Below are 17451 nucleotides of genomic sequence, written 5' to 3' on the forward strand. Positions count from 1 at the left end.
AAGCGTACATTTTAGCCACAATTTTTTGAGTTTGATGGTAAAGGATGTCCTTAGAAAGGACTCTGGTGTAAAGGTTAAATATCTTCAATTTTAACGCTAATGTGCCCGAAATGTCATCTTTTAAGCTGTGTTTGGAAGCCGGAGTTGTGTGAGGTGGTTTGTAAACTGCAAAGCGTCCTAATTAATGATGCACATGAGGAGACTCTGTAAATGGAGTACATGTGGGAAAATACACCTAGAATGGTGGTAGTTTGCAGTAGGGGGGCGTGCTGTGGCCCGAGGTTAGCTAGCGGATGACACAAAAGCGCATTTAAGGTAGCAGTTCTGGCCCTTTTCCCCGTGGAGCGGAACCCCTACGGTGACGTAAAAAGCGGCACAGTCCCAGTTTTACCAGGATCTGGTGAGCTCTGGCTCTAACCTGACCCGGAGACGCGAACGCTGCAGTGCGGCTGCGCGTGTTATAGGGGGTCCGCAAAGTGATCGGAGTCTGCATCCCTGTCCCTTGAGAGCTCCTGGTCCCCAATAAATCGGGAAACCTTAGCACATGGGTGTTTTTGCAGTACGAAGACCCCAGGTAATCTAGTATTATATATTACCCCTCATTTTATTGGCGCCTGGGTGGAAGAACTGAGAAGGACTGAAAGGTCTGTGGCGGAAAGGAGAGTCAAACCTGAAGAGTGGCTGAAACATCCGACACTGTCCATAACTAATCATCCAATCGATCAATTAATCTCTCCAATATAACGGTTTTTCCTCCTGCACAAATTACAGGAAACTTGTAAAATACCTAAAAGTACTGGGAATCAAAAAATCGCAAATTCCCATCCCGAGATAATTATTATTAACGTCATAATCCCCGCCCCCCCACCGTCATTACTATAAACGTCATAATTTTTTTTCCTTATGGACTTTATTTTTCTTCCACACTTTTTAATATAAACCTACACACGTATTTTTCCCAAATTTGGGGTTTTGTCACAAATGTCTTTGTGTTCTCATTTTGTCCCCTTAGCTTTTTGTCTGAGATTTATGGTCATTAAATATTCTTTGAAGATAACCCATCAAAAAACTAGGTATTTTAAACATTACCCTCTTTGTTGGGAATCTGGGTTGTTGTCAGTTTAACATTTTTTTTAAAATAATGCTATGTTGAATTATTTCTGATTCTTATAAATTTTTAGATGTTGAATGATCAGAGAGACATTTTTAAGGTCCATTTCATGACTTTTTAAGACTTTGGTACATATTTTCAAGTTGCCTGCCAAAAAATTTAAACAAATACACATTTCCATCAATAGCATCAGTTTCCTTGCATGCTAACACTGAGTATTATAAATTTCATTATGATTTTCTTGCACTTTTCTTAACAGAAAAACGGAACTTCCTTTCACTTATACTACTTGATGTATATATTTTCTCTTGATATATGTACTCATTTTCTTCTTATAGATGTTAAACTTTTAAATATATTAAGGATATTAATTTTTTTTTTTTTTTTTTTTTTTTTTTTTTTTTTTGCGGTACGCGGGCCCCTCACTGTTGTGGCCTCTCCCGTTGCGGAACACAGGCTCTGGACGCGCAGGCTCAGCGGCCATGGCTCACGGGCCCAGCCGCTCTGCGGCATGTAGGATCTTCCCAGACCGGGGCGCGAACCCGCATCCCCTACATCGGCAGGCAGACTCTCAACCACTGCGCCACCAGGGAAGCCCAAGGATATTTCTTCAGCTATCGAACACATTGCAATTTTTTTAGCTTATCTTTTATATTTTCCTTTTCCTTATAATATTTTTGAACCTCAAGTAATTTTCACTTTTATATATTCCAGTGTACCAGTATTTACCCTATGGTTTCTTCTGTTGCTCTTTTCAAATTTTGTTTGTGTTGTTTTTTCCATGTACTTTAACCCATTTGTAATTTATTTTGTTAGTTGTCGCAATGGAAAGATCAAGTAAGTCTTAAAACCTGTGACTATTATTGAAAAATTAAGAGCTCTAAGCTCGTTACTTAGACTAATTCAGTCAATTCCACAATAGTCCTGTAAGGTAAGTTCGGTTGTTATCCCCATTTTTACAGATGAGGGAACTAAATTTGCTTATATTCATTGAGCAGTTTGGTGGCGGAGCCTGAGTTAGAACTTGAATCCGGGCTTTTGACCCCAAAGCCACCCTGCCTGAGGGCTTATTGTGCACCAGAGGGTTGACCACATGAGTAGACTCAGGGCTACCCAGACAGGCTATACACTGTCTGGGTATAGATGGCAATCACATACCTTGGCTCCCCACCCTTTCTCCCATGCTAGTTAGCAATCGGGAGACCTCATCTCTAGTCCTGGGCACACCCTGGCCCAGAAAACATTTCCCCTGACTACATCTTCATCCCTTGTAGCATCAGGGTCATAGAAAAACAGCAGCCTACATTTGTAAAATCGGAATAGCCACTCTCGTTGCTTGCCCCTTCCCTCTGCAAGTCCTGCCTTCCTGTATGTGGTTGCCTTAAATCTAGAGGGTCATTCACCTCTGGAATTCTTTGGTCATAACCTCATTAGAAAAAACAGTAACATACACAAAAGGGAAGGAGACAAAACGACCACCATTTTGAGCATGACCTGAAAAGTCTCAATAATACGGTCCCAGGTGAAGAAACTGGATGCTTGAAAGACGATTCTCCAAGGGTCTCTCACATTCCTACACATCTTGTGAGGGAGGCACTGCCTTACTTCCAGCCTACCTTTTCAAGGAAATTTGTGTAGTAAACAGATGTGGATGGAAGAGATAGTATCTCTCTCTGGAGCAAAAGTCAGGCAGGTTTACTGCCCATTTATAAAAGATTGTGGTTCTCTAAGCTTGGGTTTCCTCTTGTTACACAGCCCACCGCATGTGCAGGTGTCACCTGGCCCTCTTCACGGGGCCCTGTAGGAACTGGAGCTCAGGCAACTAGTGCAAAGGCTGACAGTGTGAAATGCTACTGCTGCTACTGTGAGTAATAAAGTGTCCTTTGTCTCTGACCCAGGAGTCTTATAACTTCTGCCAGGATCCACAAAACCATGGCATGCTAGCTTATTAGCTTGCCAGTAGGATAAAATCTGAGACCCTACGCAGTTTCAACGCCTGAATATTCCTTTAAGAATCCAGAGCTCTCAGACATAAAAAAGAATGAAATAATGCCATTTGCAACTACACAGATGGACCTAGAGATTATCATACTAAGTGAAGTAAGGCAGAAAGAGAAATGGCAAATATCAAATGATATCACCTTTATGTGGAATCTAAAATATGACACAAATGAACTTATCTACGAAACAGAAACAGACTCACAGACATAGTGAACAGACTTGTGGTTGCCAAGGGGCAAGGGGGCAGGGGAGAGTTGGACTGGGAGTTTAGGATTAGCAGTTGCAAACTATTACATACAGAATGGATAAACAACAAGGTCCTACTGTATAGCACAGGGAACTATATTCAATGTCCTGTGATCAACCATAATGGAAAAGAAAGAAAGAAAAAAAAAAAAGAATCCAGAGCTCTAAAAGACCAAATCCCATTAGCAAAAAGCCCCATCTGCTTACTCCATACACACAAAAGGACACCCAGTAAACATGATTATGTTGGAGATCACTTTAATAGTCTACAAATTAAGGCAGTTTATTGTCATGATATTTGGAATAATTTTATAGTAACAGTAATTTTTGAATAATTTTATAGTAACAATATTCTGAATAATTTATAGTAACAGTAAAATTTTGAATAATTTTACAGGAACAATATTTTGAATCAATTAAAGTAAAAGAAGAGACACAGGGGAAAATAATTTCCCTGCAGAGTGAAATTTTCATACACTATATAGAAATTTCCCACATCTGTCCAGTTCTGGCTCAGAACAATTGATAGCTAACACATCTTCCTCATCTTTTTCCTATTGCTTTTAAAAATTACTTCCAGTAGTAACTGGGAAATTAGGACTCATTCCTGGCACAAAGGAGAATACAAAGCACTTGGTTTCCTGGTTGACAGTTTTAACAAGTGCATCATCAGGCAACAATGGTTTGGGATCAAGTCTTGAACACATTCTTTGCAAGGGCGCTAGCAGCCATCATTGCTCTCATACTTTCACACATGTGGGAAACGGCACACAAAAACATCCTGCAAAGGAGTGTGAATTCCAGATCATTCTCTCAAATTCTAACATGTCTGTTTTTCATCTTGGGTAACTCAAGTCCACGGAAGCAAGGTGATGGCAGTACTTGAAAGCAATCAGAACTCCTTGATAATCCCACCGGACACCCAGACTCAGTGGTACAACTTCAGTGGACTCAGCCAAAAGAGGCTTTCCCTCAAGCACTAACCACGGAGAAATGGAAAGTCCTGCCGCCAAGGGCAGGCAATGACCCAACAGGACTCAATGCCCTTCTGTGTGAAAAATGAACAAATCAATCTCTACTCAACCACAGATGGGAGGATAATGTCAGAGAGAGAGGATCCTGCTATGACAGGCCAAACTGCATTTCTGGCTTTTCTCAGATCACTCAGGCCATTTTTGAATGATCCTAGCTGGGGGGGAAACAATGACAAGAAAAATCTAGAGGGCAAAGTGAGGCAAGGGAGAAGGCTGGAGGCTGGCTTTGGCATCTGGAATCAGGCCATAATTCTTGTTTATCTAAAGTCCAAGAGTCATCTAGGGAACTCAAGATAAGGCTATCTGCTCTACCTTTTAAAACAAACTTATTCATCCTGGTCTATGAAGTGCTTGCGTGTTCTTTCTACATGCCTATAAATACAACCCCATTATAGCTCTATTTGGCTAACAATTTATAGAAAGTTTAAAATACCAGGTAAGTGGGCATCTAATTCATGGCTTTTTTGCAAGGGCCTGAGGAGGAGACAAAACTGGTAGGAGATTCCTACCCAGTACCCTCCCCAGGGACACTGACAGTAAGAGAAGTTGCTGCTCAGATTTCTAGGGTGTCTAGAAATTCTCTTATTGTTCTTCTTCAGCAGTATAAAATATTTGCTGAGATATCAAAATTGCCTCAATCAAGGCCACTTTAAAAATTTCATTTAAAAAATGAATCAGATTTTTAAACTACAGTTATGCCTTGAACAACTTAAGGGTTAATCCTCATATAACTTAGAGTCGGCCGTCCGTAACCATGGTCCCTCTGCAGCATGGATTCAACCAACCACAGATCTCGTGTAGTACTGACTGCAGTATTTACTACTGAAAAATATCCACATATAAATGGACCCATGCAGTTCAAACCCATGCTGTTCAAGGGTTAACTGTTACCCAATTTGCAAACAAATCCCTGCTACTTCTGATGTGGCTCCAAGGCAATTTTCTTTCCTCTGCTTGACTTGATAGTGGAGCAAAGGTGTGTCATCAAGGCCAGAAATAATCCTAGGTTGGCAGAGACAGGTTGAGACATACTGGCTGGCTCCATGTGCCCACCAGCCTTGCCAAGGCTGAGCTGGATGGTGTGCTGGGAAGGGAGGGGGGGACCCCAGGGTTCACCTCCCCAGCCCCCTGGATTTTTAGCCCTCCTAAAAACATTCATGGGTTTTTAGGAGGCTCAGCCTACGAAAAGGAACCAATAGAATCAGACAGCTTGGGCTGAAGTGACATCTGGCCAAAGGATTCCAGCAGAATGAATTTAACAAAAATGGAAAAGACAATCCATGGTGCCATGTCTGTGCTTCTTACAGGCAACTGCTACCAACTGAGTCAAAGCATGGTTCAGAAGTAGAACTGGGCCCAGTGAATAGTCTGTGAGTCCCTGTGCCTTTGGGTTCCACTGACGCCCTCCAAGGCCCCAGCCACCCAATCCCCTCCCTCTGGGTGTGAGGTGAGGCGGCAGAGAGCAGATGCTAGCTGCCATGCTCCCAGCCTGGCTGGGAGTGATGAGATGGCCCCTGCCCTCCTGTGACAAGGCCCGGGGTCCCTCCCCGTGGGCTGAGAAGCCAAATGCCAGCCAACCTTTTTCTCACACTTTCTTCTTATTGAAATACCCAGGGGTATTGACCTCTGGCCTCAGGAGTGTGACACACAGGGCACATTTTGCCTCTTCAGTGCAGAGATGGCCTTGAAATCCTGCCAGTAGGTGGCCCTCCCTTAGCCCTTGCCATCCCAGGGAGCCAGCATGATGAAATGCATAAGGCAGGAGCACCCAGTATTGATCAGATCTCTTCCCAGCTGAACTTTAGTTAAGATTACAGTGCCCTGACCTACTGGTCTGACCTGGGTGAAGCCAGAGGTTCCTAACACACACTGGCTGAGTCCAGTGTGATGGCCAAATTTCTCCTTAATCTGAAGCTCTTATCTGTGAGGTATTTTTTGTGTGTGGGAGACTGAAAGTAGAGGGAAACAATTTTTACAGAAAGAAAAAGAAAAAAAAAGACAGACAAAAGCAGTGTACCTTATACTGGTTTCTTCAAGCATAATGCCTGAATTGGCAAGAGAGAAACCTGTGAAATGAATATCATAACTTATGCTCAGGCAGTCTCTCCCAGGCTGGCTTTGAGATCTTACACACAAAAACTCTCCTCATTAATAAGGGGTCAGGTCTCAGTATGTGGGCACACGTCCCCAAAGTCCATTGTTAAAGAAGCGAAAATAGGCATAAGAGGATCCCCACAAAAGATCCCGAGACCAGCCTTTGCAGGGGGAACTCTGAAGTCCCAGATTCTTGAGAGCTCCAGAGGAAAAAAAGCACAACAGGCGGGCAAATAGAGGCCTGGCGCCTGCACCAAGTTCTCATCCCAAAGCACGCTTTCCTAGAACAGGATCAATCAATCCTCCATCAGGCTGCCAGCTGCCTTTAAAGGAGTGAAGATTTCCAGGGGCACACAGAATGCTATCAGGCTACAAGGAGAAAACCCCATCTCACTTATTTCAAACCTTGGCTCTGCTTTACCAAGTGAATTCTTCCTAAGATACAAAGCACACGTCAGAGCATCCCTCTTGCAATGATGCAATTAAAATTTGCGGCCATTCTACAGAAGAACTGAAGCTCTGGAGTGGAAGGAAATCTTAAATTATGGTGGGGGGGGGGGGGAGGGGTTGGGAGGGGGTGTTTGGGTGCAGGTATTTTCCGAAGGGGAGGGAAAGGGTTGAACATATCGGCAGCTGAAATCTCTCTTCAGTGCAAACCTTTCCCACTGAAGTGTGAACTCTTCCCAGAGGGGACAGGAAGGTTCATTCAGTCACACTAATGAGATCTCCTGTCACATGCCAAGCGCTTGCTGGGGCTTCTTCCTGAGTAATCTGATGAGGGTGTGGCAGCAGTGAAAGGCATTTGGAAAATACATAATCCCAGACCAGCAGGGATCCCCTCCTTGTTTAAAGGAAAGGCACCTGCCTCCCCTCCACTCCCTCAACCCCAATCCCTCCCCAGGGGTGAGAGGAATTAACCCCCGGACTTCTCGTCGTGCAACCCTGGCTCCTCCTCCCCACCGTGAGGTCTGCAGGAGGCTCTGGCTAGAAGTGGTGCTGGTGAAGGGCTGTGGATGAGTGACCCTTCTCCAGCCTCTTGATGTGGCAGGAGTGACAGAACAGGTGGTCCTCCAGGGGGTAGCAGCGGTGACCATCTTCATCATTGAGCTCCAGACCGCAGTCCTGGGGTGAGGCAAAAATATCCAGTGGTGACGAAACAAAACAACAGACTGCAAGAGTGACACAAAGGCCACACACAGTCCCGTACAACCAGCAGAGGGCGCTGTGTGATTCTTTCCGGGCAAAAAAAGTGCCGGTGCGGAGACACGCAGCTCCAGCCCAATGAGGGTCTGGACTGTACTGTCCAACACTGGCCACATGAAGCTCTCCGGCACTTGGAATGGGGCTGGTCAGAAATGAGATGTCGTGTCAGTGCAAACACACACACACCAGATTTCCAAAATTTAGGACAGAAAAAGGATATAAAATATCTCGGGAAATTTTTTTCTCTCGACTGCATGTTGAAGCGATAACATTTTGGATATATTGGGTTGAATAAAAGCACAGTTGAGCAAGTGTCTTTACGTTTTTTTCCAGCACCTGGGGTACCAACCGACAGTGATTCCCACCTATTTCTTCAATGCTGGCAGTGAGATCAAGCTCTATGTCACCCACACTGGTTGTTCTCCCTACCCACAGCATCACAAAATAAATCTCCTTCCTTGGGTGAATCCACTTAATTCTGGCTGAAATTCCACGAGTACTTAACGCGTTTGCGCCCTTCACAACCTCTGGCTCTCCTGACATTCACGGGGCACCAGTGACTCCTTCAGCCTGGGGTGTGACACAACAGAGAAGGGACAGATGGGCCCCACCTGCCTCTACACCAACCAGCAACATGCCTGTTTCCAAGGGGGGTTTCTTCATGAGTTTCAGGGCTCGGTTGAGAAAGGGGTTCCAGGCAGATAGAACAGACTACAAGCTGGAGGGGAGGGAGTCTATTCCTCAAATCACACACCTGCCTGGCAATCTGGCTCCCTGAAAGGACCTGAAGCCCACACTCCCCGTGACCCTCCCACCCTGTGGCTTCAGGGAGAGCAGCTGTGACCGGCTCAGGACTTGGTGGTTACAAACATGGAGAAAACAGTAAAGACTTTTATGCATTTTCTCCAACCTTCCTCCCCCCACCACCAAATCAGGCTTCACCCCACTTCTTCCATCAGCTCTGGAGGGCAGCCCCTTGCCCACATCCTGCCTCCATCAACCCGTGATGCTTTCCTCTTGGACTTCTAGGATGAGTTTGGGGGGTCTTCCAGGGCAGGCAGGGGCCTACCTCGCAGTGGTAACACTCCACGTGGTAGTCTCTGTCCATGGACACGACTCGGATGGTTTCATCTGAGCCCTGGATCAAAGGAAAGCAAGAACCAGAGGCTAGCTGGGGGCCCATCGGGCTCCGCTGCCAGGAGGGTGGGGGAGGGTTCTGGGGTAGCAAGTAGGCGGCCTTAGGAGAAGAGCAGGAATCAGTAGTGGATACTAACACCAGCAGAAAAAAGGACACATGTAGTAGATGAGAGGAAGTGAGAGGGATGCAGTGCTACCATCTGGAATGTCAGAGTCAACAGTGAAAAAAACCACCTACTTGGTCTTGTTCATATGCTCATCATCTAATCTGGGAGTTAGTATCAAGTCAGAGAATTTGACCCAATTACAGGGACAAACAGGGCATAAGAAGGACACTGGGCTAGAGAAGGCAGCTAATGAGAAAGGGGCTTCTTGGTGAGGACACCATTTATCTCAGAGTTGAGATTTCAGAAGTATTTTTACAAAGGTGTAAGGACAGGACACAGACCTTGTAAATGACCCAGGGAGATATTCAGCTCTTGGAAGAAGACCCCAGGAGCAGAGTTGAAAAAGCATCTTACCTCAGGTGGAAGGATGGGAAGGCCACAGGCTGCACACTTGGGGGCCAACACCCTGGCGGGAGAAGCAAAGAAGCAGTGAAGGGCATATTGAGGTGTTTTGGGGAGACTTGTGCCTGGAGCCTTCCTCGCTGGCCCGGCCCTGCCTCCCACCCATCGCTCTTCACGTGAATCCCTCTAGTTCGTCTATGAAGACAGACCTGGCACACTCCTGGGACTATTGCTTCGGGATTGTTCCCCAGCGGTAACAAGTGCATTTGCCCCCTCTCACTCTGCTAGGGCTGGAGGCTGACCTGTTTACCCGCCTCATTGCGCCTCATACAGGCCCAGGCAAACTGAAGGTGGTGGAGACCAGCCCTGAATCGGGGCCTTTTGAAGTTTGGTAAGGCTGGAGCCACGGGGCTTGGCACATTCCTCCAGAGGCCTAGCCAGGAATCTGATTATAGGTTTTTGGGTCCTGTTTTTCCAGTAAACATAATTCTTTAACCAGTTCCTGTCTGCACGGGCATCTACTGACCCCCAAGGCCCATGCTACACCCCTCAAAACCATTGCACGTTCGCTGCACTGTCGACAACAGCACAAGCAGCCTGCAGACGTACCTCAGCAGGTCCCCACCCTCCACCCTGCTGAGTTTCGGCCAGTGTGGCTTACACGAGCGGCTCTCCTTACTTGTGGTAATCCCGGACACAGTAGATTTTGTTCTCTGAGTCCACAGTGAAGGGTACCCCGTCCAAACACTCATTACAGATGACACAGCGGAAGCAGCCGGGGTGGTAGGACTTCCCCAGGGCCTGAAGGATCTGGGGGTGCAAAGGAAGAGGTCAGGACTCAGCCGGGATTATAGGGAAGGAAATGCCAGCAGAAGAGAGAGACACATCAGGCTGAGGGTCCATATGAGCAACTGCCACCCTCATCCCAGTTTCACTTGGACCAAGTCAAGAGATGATGGGGGCAGGAAAGGCTAACCTAGTTACAGGTATAAAATAGGAGGAAACCAAATGGGATCCTTCTCCGGCACTTCATAAACCTCCAGAGGGAGGATTCTCTATCAAAAAGCATGATTCTCTGCAGGAAATAATGCAAAGCAGGGCCATGAAAGGCTCCACCTCAGATATGGAAAGCAGCAAATACATGAAAAAGATTAAAGGAAACTCCACAAGGAAATGGAAGAGCTTGGGAAAAACCTCTTAACTTCTCTCTCCTGGGTGCCCCTACTAAGCAGCTTTGACTCTGCAGCATGATAATCCAGAAGCCCGTGACTCAGCCCCGGAATATCTCAAATCCAATTGTACGTAAAGCCTCTTTGTTGCTGCTGCTTTTAAACACAGTGAGGAGAAAGCCCCATGCACCTTCTTCCTCTCGGCATCATTTGATCTGGATGTGACTGATACCTGGAACTGTAAGAGACCATCCTGAAACCAGAACCGAGCCTAGACACGGAGGGTGGGAGAGAGAAGAGAGGGAAAGAACGTCCTGTCTGTGGTGGTGTCAGCGAGTCACCAAATTAACTCACCATGGCACTGCCTCCCTCCAAACCTCTTAGGTGAGATAAAACCCTTTTTCCTATTAAGTCAGTGGTTCTCAAAGTACGGTCCCTGCACCTGCAGCATCAGCAACCCTTGGGAACTTGTTTACCATGCACATTCTTGGGCCCTATTCCAGCAATGGGTGTTTTAATAAAGTGATTCTGATGCATGCTAAAGTTTGAGAAACATTGGTTTGAGTTGAGTCTGGGCTTTCTGTAATCTGCAGTTGAAAGCATCTCTGATGACTCAGTAGCAGATACATTTCTGCGATTACCTGCGCCATGAAACTTAGCACAAACAGCAGAACTATGGAATCAACACCAGCAAGCCTGCACCAAAACACCGAAGGCAAGGAATGTGCAGAATGGCCATGAGCATCCCTGAGTGGGGCCACACAGAAAGCCTTCCGACAGGTAGAAGGAAGGGGACTTGGAACCAACGAGAACCTTGGCAGAGCATCGTTAAGTCCTATGGGAAAGCCATGCTGTGTTCTGGCCGTGCCACACCTCACACACTGCAGCCGGGGGGCACCGGGAGGACGTCGCGCTAGCCCGGCTCTCCTCTGAAAGCTCAGCTTTCAAGCTTCCTCATCCCCTCTGGGATTTCACGCATCTTCCAGGCTCCCCAAGCTGCCAAGGTAGAAAGAACAATCGGCTGGGCTTCAGAGTCCCCTTGGCAATCTGGACCTTGGAATGCATTTGGCCCCCAGACTAATGCTGTCTTGGCAGAAAGAGACCCTTAAATTAATTTAACCCACACTGCGCCAGAAGTATGGTAGGATAAAGATATCATTTTGCTGCATGCTGACTAGGTGTAATAATTTTTTCCATGTGGGAAAATGCCCAACCCCCAAGCCCAGAGTATCCCCCTGTACTAACAAAGATGGAGCAGAGACAGACAATTTACACCAAGGGTTGCACAGCTGAATTCTTCTGGAGAACCACGAATGGTAACTGAAGGAAACTTTCTCTGTATTATTATAATTCTGGGTGGCAATTAAGGGTTCTATTTTTTAAAATAAGTGTCACTACCAGTCATTCGCTGAAAGTTTTCAAGTCTGAGAGGGGTGCGACTTCATGTTATCCCATGAGGTAGAGATGGTCTCCAAAATTCAGCTCCCCGCTTCCCTTGAATTGGGATTGGCCTTGTGACTTTCTTTGATCAATAGAATGAGGAAGAAATGATGTTCTGAGATTTTAAAGTCAAGGATGTAAGAAAATTGGCAGCTGCTACTTCCTCTCTCTTGCTGAAAGGCAGTCCAGGCTAGACTACTGAGTAAGATTAGTAGCCACGGGGAGAGGGGCCTGGAGGGTGAGAGATCATCTTGTGCCATCAGCTGAACACAGCTGAGTAAGTGACCCCAGCTAATGCCACATGGAGAAGAATCGCCCTGCAGAGCCTTGACCTAATTCCTGACCCATGGAATCATGATAAATAATAAATCACTGTTGTTTTAAACCATTAAGTTTTGGGGTGGCTTGTCATGTAGCAATAGGTAAATGAAATACCTTGAGGCCCAAAGAAGGCTTAGGATACCCACAGATAAGAACAGTGTATAGTCATGTTCATAAATTTGGACACTGTTGGCCTCATATGTGGTGGTGTGTCAGAAGGGCTCTAAAACCAGGGACAAAATCTGCTGAAGAAATGGAGCCCAGTGGAGTTGGGCAGGCACTTGAGGAAGGCAGGGGTGAGGGTGTGTGGCTTGCGCCTGCCTCCCCTGGCGGAATGGGTGGAGGGCCACATTCCTAGGGAGGCCTTAGCCGCTTAACAGGACGCGCCTCACAGGGCCAAGCTGTGCCGTGCGGTGTCAGAGCCTGGACGGCAACAGCGTCTGTTCACAAACAGGGACAGCTCTGGTTCACTGTTTTATACCTGTCAGCATAAAACCAGCAGAAATGAGTGTTTACGTCCGCCAAAGACATGCATAAGAGCGTTCACAGCAACTTATTCATAAATTGCCAAAAACTGGAAAACACCCAAGTCCCCATCTGCAGGAGAATGGATAAATAAAGGGTGCTATATCCATACAATGGAATTCTACTTAGCAATGAGAATAAATGAACTACCAACACAGACAACGCATGGATGAATCTCAAAAACAGTTTTCTAAGTGAGAAAAGGCTGACCCAAAGGAATCTATGCTATATGAATCCACCTGTATGAAGTTCCAGCACCAGCCTGGGGCAATAGAGGTCAGAATGGTGGGGATCTTTGTGGGAGAGGGTCTTTCTGGATGTTGGAAATGTTCTATACCTTGATCTGTGTGGTCTTTACACATAGGTATATACATATATAAAAATTCATTCAGCTGTACGCTTAAGATGTGCGCCCTGAGTTGTTTCTCAATAAAAAAGGTAAACAAACAAACAAGCAAAAACAATGACTAGCAATTCCCTTCTCCAGAATGGAATTAGTGGCTCAGCTTAGAGAGGGTTTTAACTCTTTCAACTAATAGAATGTTATATAATGATTTTCTCTGACCAGTATATTAAAGAAATTCGATAGGGCTGTTCTCCAATGGTGAGCAATTTGACCCCCGAGAAAATAAGAGCTCTGTATTCATTAAGCTCACAACCTTACCCTAAAAGGAGACCAGGAAGGAAGAACTGTCCCCACTCAGAAGATAAAGGCACTGAGGCCCAGCACAAGCTCAGTGAGCCATGGCTGAGCGAGGAACGGAATGGATAAAACCTGCTCCCTGTTTTGCTATCTCAGAACTAACAACGGGACCCCAGACCTCATCTTAGGAAATGATCAAGCCGGGAAGTACACGGGGGAAAAAAACTGTGTTATCTGACGTTCTGCCCCCAATTCCAAAGTAGCTGAGATTTCTGCAGCTCCGTTTGGCATCTCACCTGGGACGCCACAAGGATCACGGAAAATCAGAGGGAGGCCGATGTGACAGGAACAGCCCAAAGGAGACAGCGCCAGCAGAAATGACATCATGTGGACTGGATGGCGAAGGATGCTAATTCCAGTAAAAGCCAAATGCGGGTGCTACTACAGCAAGCAAGCGAGCATGGGGTCTTCTTTTAATAAAACCAGATGTAGCCACAAATCAAGGTAGGAAACACTGTTCTCAATTATTAATTTCTTTTTTCTCTGAATGCCTCCCCCTCCCACCATGCTATTATCTTGTTCGGCTGACCCTACTCACCATGTCCATGATCAGATGTCCACAAAGAAAACACCTGTCAGCAGACTGCTGGAAACCAGAGTACTGCAGTGGAAAGAGAAAAGAAAGTTAAACCCAGGCAGGGCAGAGGAATCTTGCTACTTCCCTGCCAGTCATGAGGAGCACAAGGAATTTCTCAGAAAGGTGTGTCACTCTACACAGGATCTGTCATGTCCCCGTGGACAACAGTGTGATGAATCACGGAATATCCTCTGCCACAAAAGCCATTACAAATGCTAATACCACTCGCCTTCAACAGCTGCACCCAGGCACCCATGACACGCCAGGCTCTGCATAAGAGGCTGTGCAGAGAGAGGCGTCAGTCAGTCTCTCATCCGGTGGTTCTCAAAATGGAGTTCCTGGCATCACCTGGGAACTTGTCAGACGTGCAAATTCTTCAGCTCCACCCCAGACCTACTAAACTGGAAACTCATGGGGTGGGGCCTGGCCATCCTGAGTTTTCACAAGCCCTTCAGGGGACTCTGATGCACACTCTAGTTTGAGACCATCACTCTAATTTGCAAAACAATTCTGCAAGGGCTTCCCTGGTGGCGCAGTGGTTGAGAATCCGTCTGCAGATGCAGGGGTCACGGGTTCGTGCCCTGGTCCGGGAAGATCCCACATGCCGCGGAGCAACTAAGCCCGTGAGCCATGGCCGCTGGGCCTGCGCGTCCGGAGCCTGTGCTCCGCAACGGGAGAGGCCACAGCAGTGAGAGGCCCGCATACCACAAAAAAAAAAAAAAAAAACCAATTCTGCAAGGTGTATATTACACCATTTCCCAAATGTAAGCAAAAGGAAGCTCCGAAAGGTTAAGTGACCTTCTCATGGTCACCCAGCCTGTAAGGGGTAAGGACAGGATTCAAATTCAAGTCTGGGTCTGGTTAAAAAGCCAATGCCTTTTACAGTTAGCTTCAAAGAAACTGGATAAATATTATTTACCTTACCTTACCAAAACACACACACACACACACACACACACACACACACACACACACACACAGCTCTAGTCTTGAAAGAAACGAGGAACTCACCTCAGAAAACAGACTAGATACTACACACTGGAAGATACTAGAAGCTTAAATATTGCAAACGCAACTTAATAAGGGAAATGTAACGGAAAGGAAGATGGAAAAGAAAAGGGGAATTTTCTGCAACTCTATACCACATAGTGTGGGGTTTTGCTGCCCAGCACTTCCTCCTGATTCTAGGGGTAACAGTTCTTTATTTTCTTCTGGGATCCAGCCCCATTCCCCATCCTGTGGTCCTGCGATTCCCGTGGGGCTGTCCCCATGATGGGTTCCAAGGCAAGGCACTGGCTCAGACCTGGCCAATCAGAGCCTCGCAGTCGTCCCGCACCCGAGACTTTGCCCAGGGGTGGGCACCTGGCCCACCAAGAGCCCATGAGACTCCAGGAGCAGGACAGGCACTTGGCCCATCAGATGTGAAACTGGGAGACAGTCAACTCTGGTGTGCCACCATCTGACTAACAAACACACAGCGCCGGAGGCTGAAGCGAACATGTGGAGGAAGTGATTCCTGAGGGCACGCAGGAAGCAATTTCCTTGGGTTTGCTTGGCTGTTGCCGGCAAACACGGGTCATACTGAGTCAACCCACACATCCACGGAGAAGCTGGCCCCGAGCCATCTCTGGGTCTCACATTGGTGGTCCCACTGACCAGGCAGCGCTCCACGCCTGGCACTGTGTTAGGGTCTGAAGGTGTAAAGGTGAAGCAGCATGTTCCTCCCTCCCTAGGAAGTTACAGTCAAGTCGGGGAAAGATTTGTAAACAGACACGTGGTACGCTGACCACTGGCAAGCCCGGGGCAGCAGCACGCAGGAGGGGAGATCCACGGCGAGGCGGGGGAACGTGAAGGCCGTTGGGTGATCTGGGCTAACGAAGGGTGAAGACATTCCAAGCAGGGGACCCAGCGCAAGCTAAGGCACACAGGATGGGGCCATGGCGTGCAGAGAGCCGCAAGCCTCAGAGTGAGTGAGACGGGAGGCTGCCCAGACTGCAGAGAGCTCCTGCGCATGCTCTGAACCCTGGATCCCGGGCCTGGGCAGTGACACAGCACAGCAGTGAGGGGGCGGCGGAGCCATGCTGACGTCACGAGCCACACAGGCCTGGGGAGGACGCGGTGGCACCAGGCCCAATGCTTGGCCACACTCTAGGAGAGATAGGAAAGAGGAGGGGTACAGGAGGAACCTAGGACACTGTTCTCAGAGATAAGGTCCCAGGCAAGGGGACTTTTCTGCTTCAGGTGACTCTCAAGTACAGTGGGAGGGGCTGGCAGATGGGCTGGGGTCAACCCTGGGAACTGTCTGATGGGCAGGGAGATTGTGAACAGCTGGCCTCAGAGGCGCCTACATGGCCGGAGTTCAGACGTGGGAGTCACTGGCACATGGACAGACTTTCAATGCGTGGGAGAGGCAGGCAGGATGAGAAGTAAGGGGGCCCAGGTCCCAGACTGAGAGTTAAGAGCTGGGTGGAGTGGGCAGAAATGGGCAAAGCACAAGAGGACAGGCTGAGCGACCCCAAAGTCCCTGAAAAGCACAAAGCTCTGCATTTTGTCATTTGCCTGGGAACGCGGGCCACCCCATGCTTCTGCAGAAGGCAAGTCAGGACCCCTTTCTGCAGCAGTGCGGCTTCCAGATGGCACTAGGGACCACAGAGAGAAACCACCTTCTTCTGCTTAGCCCAGCTTCTCTGCACGCTCCCCGCCTGACTCAGGGCAGGACTGCAAGCAGGGAGAGCTTGGGTGACAAACTCACCAGGAAGTCTTCCTCACAAAACACTTTGCCGTTGACAAAATAAAAGGCTTTTCCTCTCAGCTTCCGGCCTAAGGGAAAAAACACAAAGGCAGGGTAAAAAGAAAATGTTAATATACAGTGAAAAAAGAGAAAAGAAAGGCAAAATCTTTTAAAGCAGAAATAATCATGCAAAAAATGCCAATTATCGGGGCTTCCCTGGTGGCGCAGTGGTTGAGAGTCCGCCTGCCGATGCAGGGGACACGGGTTCGTGCCCCGGTCTGGGAGGATCCCACATGCCGCAGAGCGGCTGGGCCCGTGACCCATGGCTGCTGAGCCTGCACGTCTGGAGCCTGCGCTCCGCAACAGGAGAGGCCACAACAGTGAGAGGCTCGCGTACCTCAAAAAAAAAAAAGCCAATTATCGATAACAGTTTCTGGTTCCTGAAAGCTGCTGTGGTCCTTGGTAACAGGTAGACTCAGGCCTGAAGATAGGGTCCCCTGGTGGTTGCTGCCTGGCAGACTGACTTGGGAATCATCCTACACCCACTTCTCGCACTTCCTCTCTGCTGAGAAAGAAGCCAGCAAGATACTGGGTGACAAGATGGCAGAGGCATCCACATGTGGGGATACCAGGCAACAGTCTCCTGTGAC

At 47.6% G+C, this 17451-nt stretch overlaps 1 protein-coding gene across 1 annotated transcript in view; it reads right to left on the minus strand.

Moving 5' to 3' along the window:
* Positions 1-3599: 3599 nt before the first annotated feature.
* The window catches only part of LIMD1 (LIM domain containing 1), a 73571-nt gene continuing 59719 nt past the window's right edge, over positions 3600-17451 (minus strand). Inside the window, exons 3-8 of the mRNA XM_067044463.1 lie at positions 16823-16890; positions 14032-14094; positions 10015-10145; positions 9348-9399; positions 8759-8827; positions 3600-7608 (exon numbers count right to left, since the gene is read on the minus strand). Of these exons, the coding sequence (XP_066900564.1) occupies positions 7471-7608; positions 8759-8827; positions 9348-9399; positions 10015-10145; positions 14032-14094; positions 16823-16890 (521 nt within the window). The 3' untranslated portion in view covers positions 3600-7470. The remainder of the gene's footprint in view (positions 7609-8758; positions 8828-9347; positions 9400-10014; positions 10146-14031; positions 14095-16822; positions 16891-17451) is intronic.

The sequence above is a fragment of the Kogia breviceps genome, chromosome 10 (genome assembly GCF_026419965.1).
Source record: "Kogia breviceps isolate mKogBre1 chromosome 10, mKogBre1 haplotype 1, whole genome shotgun sequence".
Classification (NCBI taxonomy): domain Eukaryota; kingdom Metazoa; phylum Chordata; class Mammalia; order Artiodactyla; family Physeteridae; genus Kogia; species Kogia breviceps.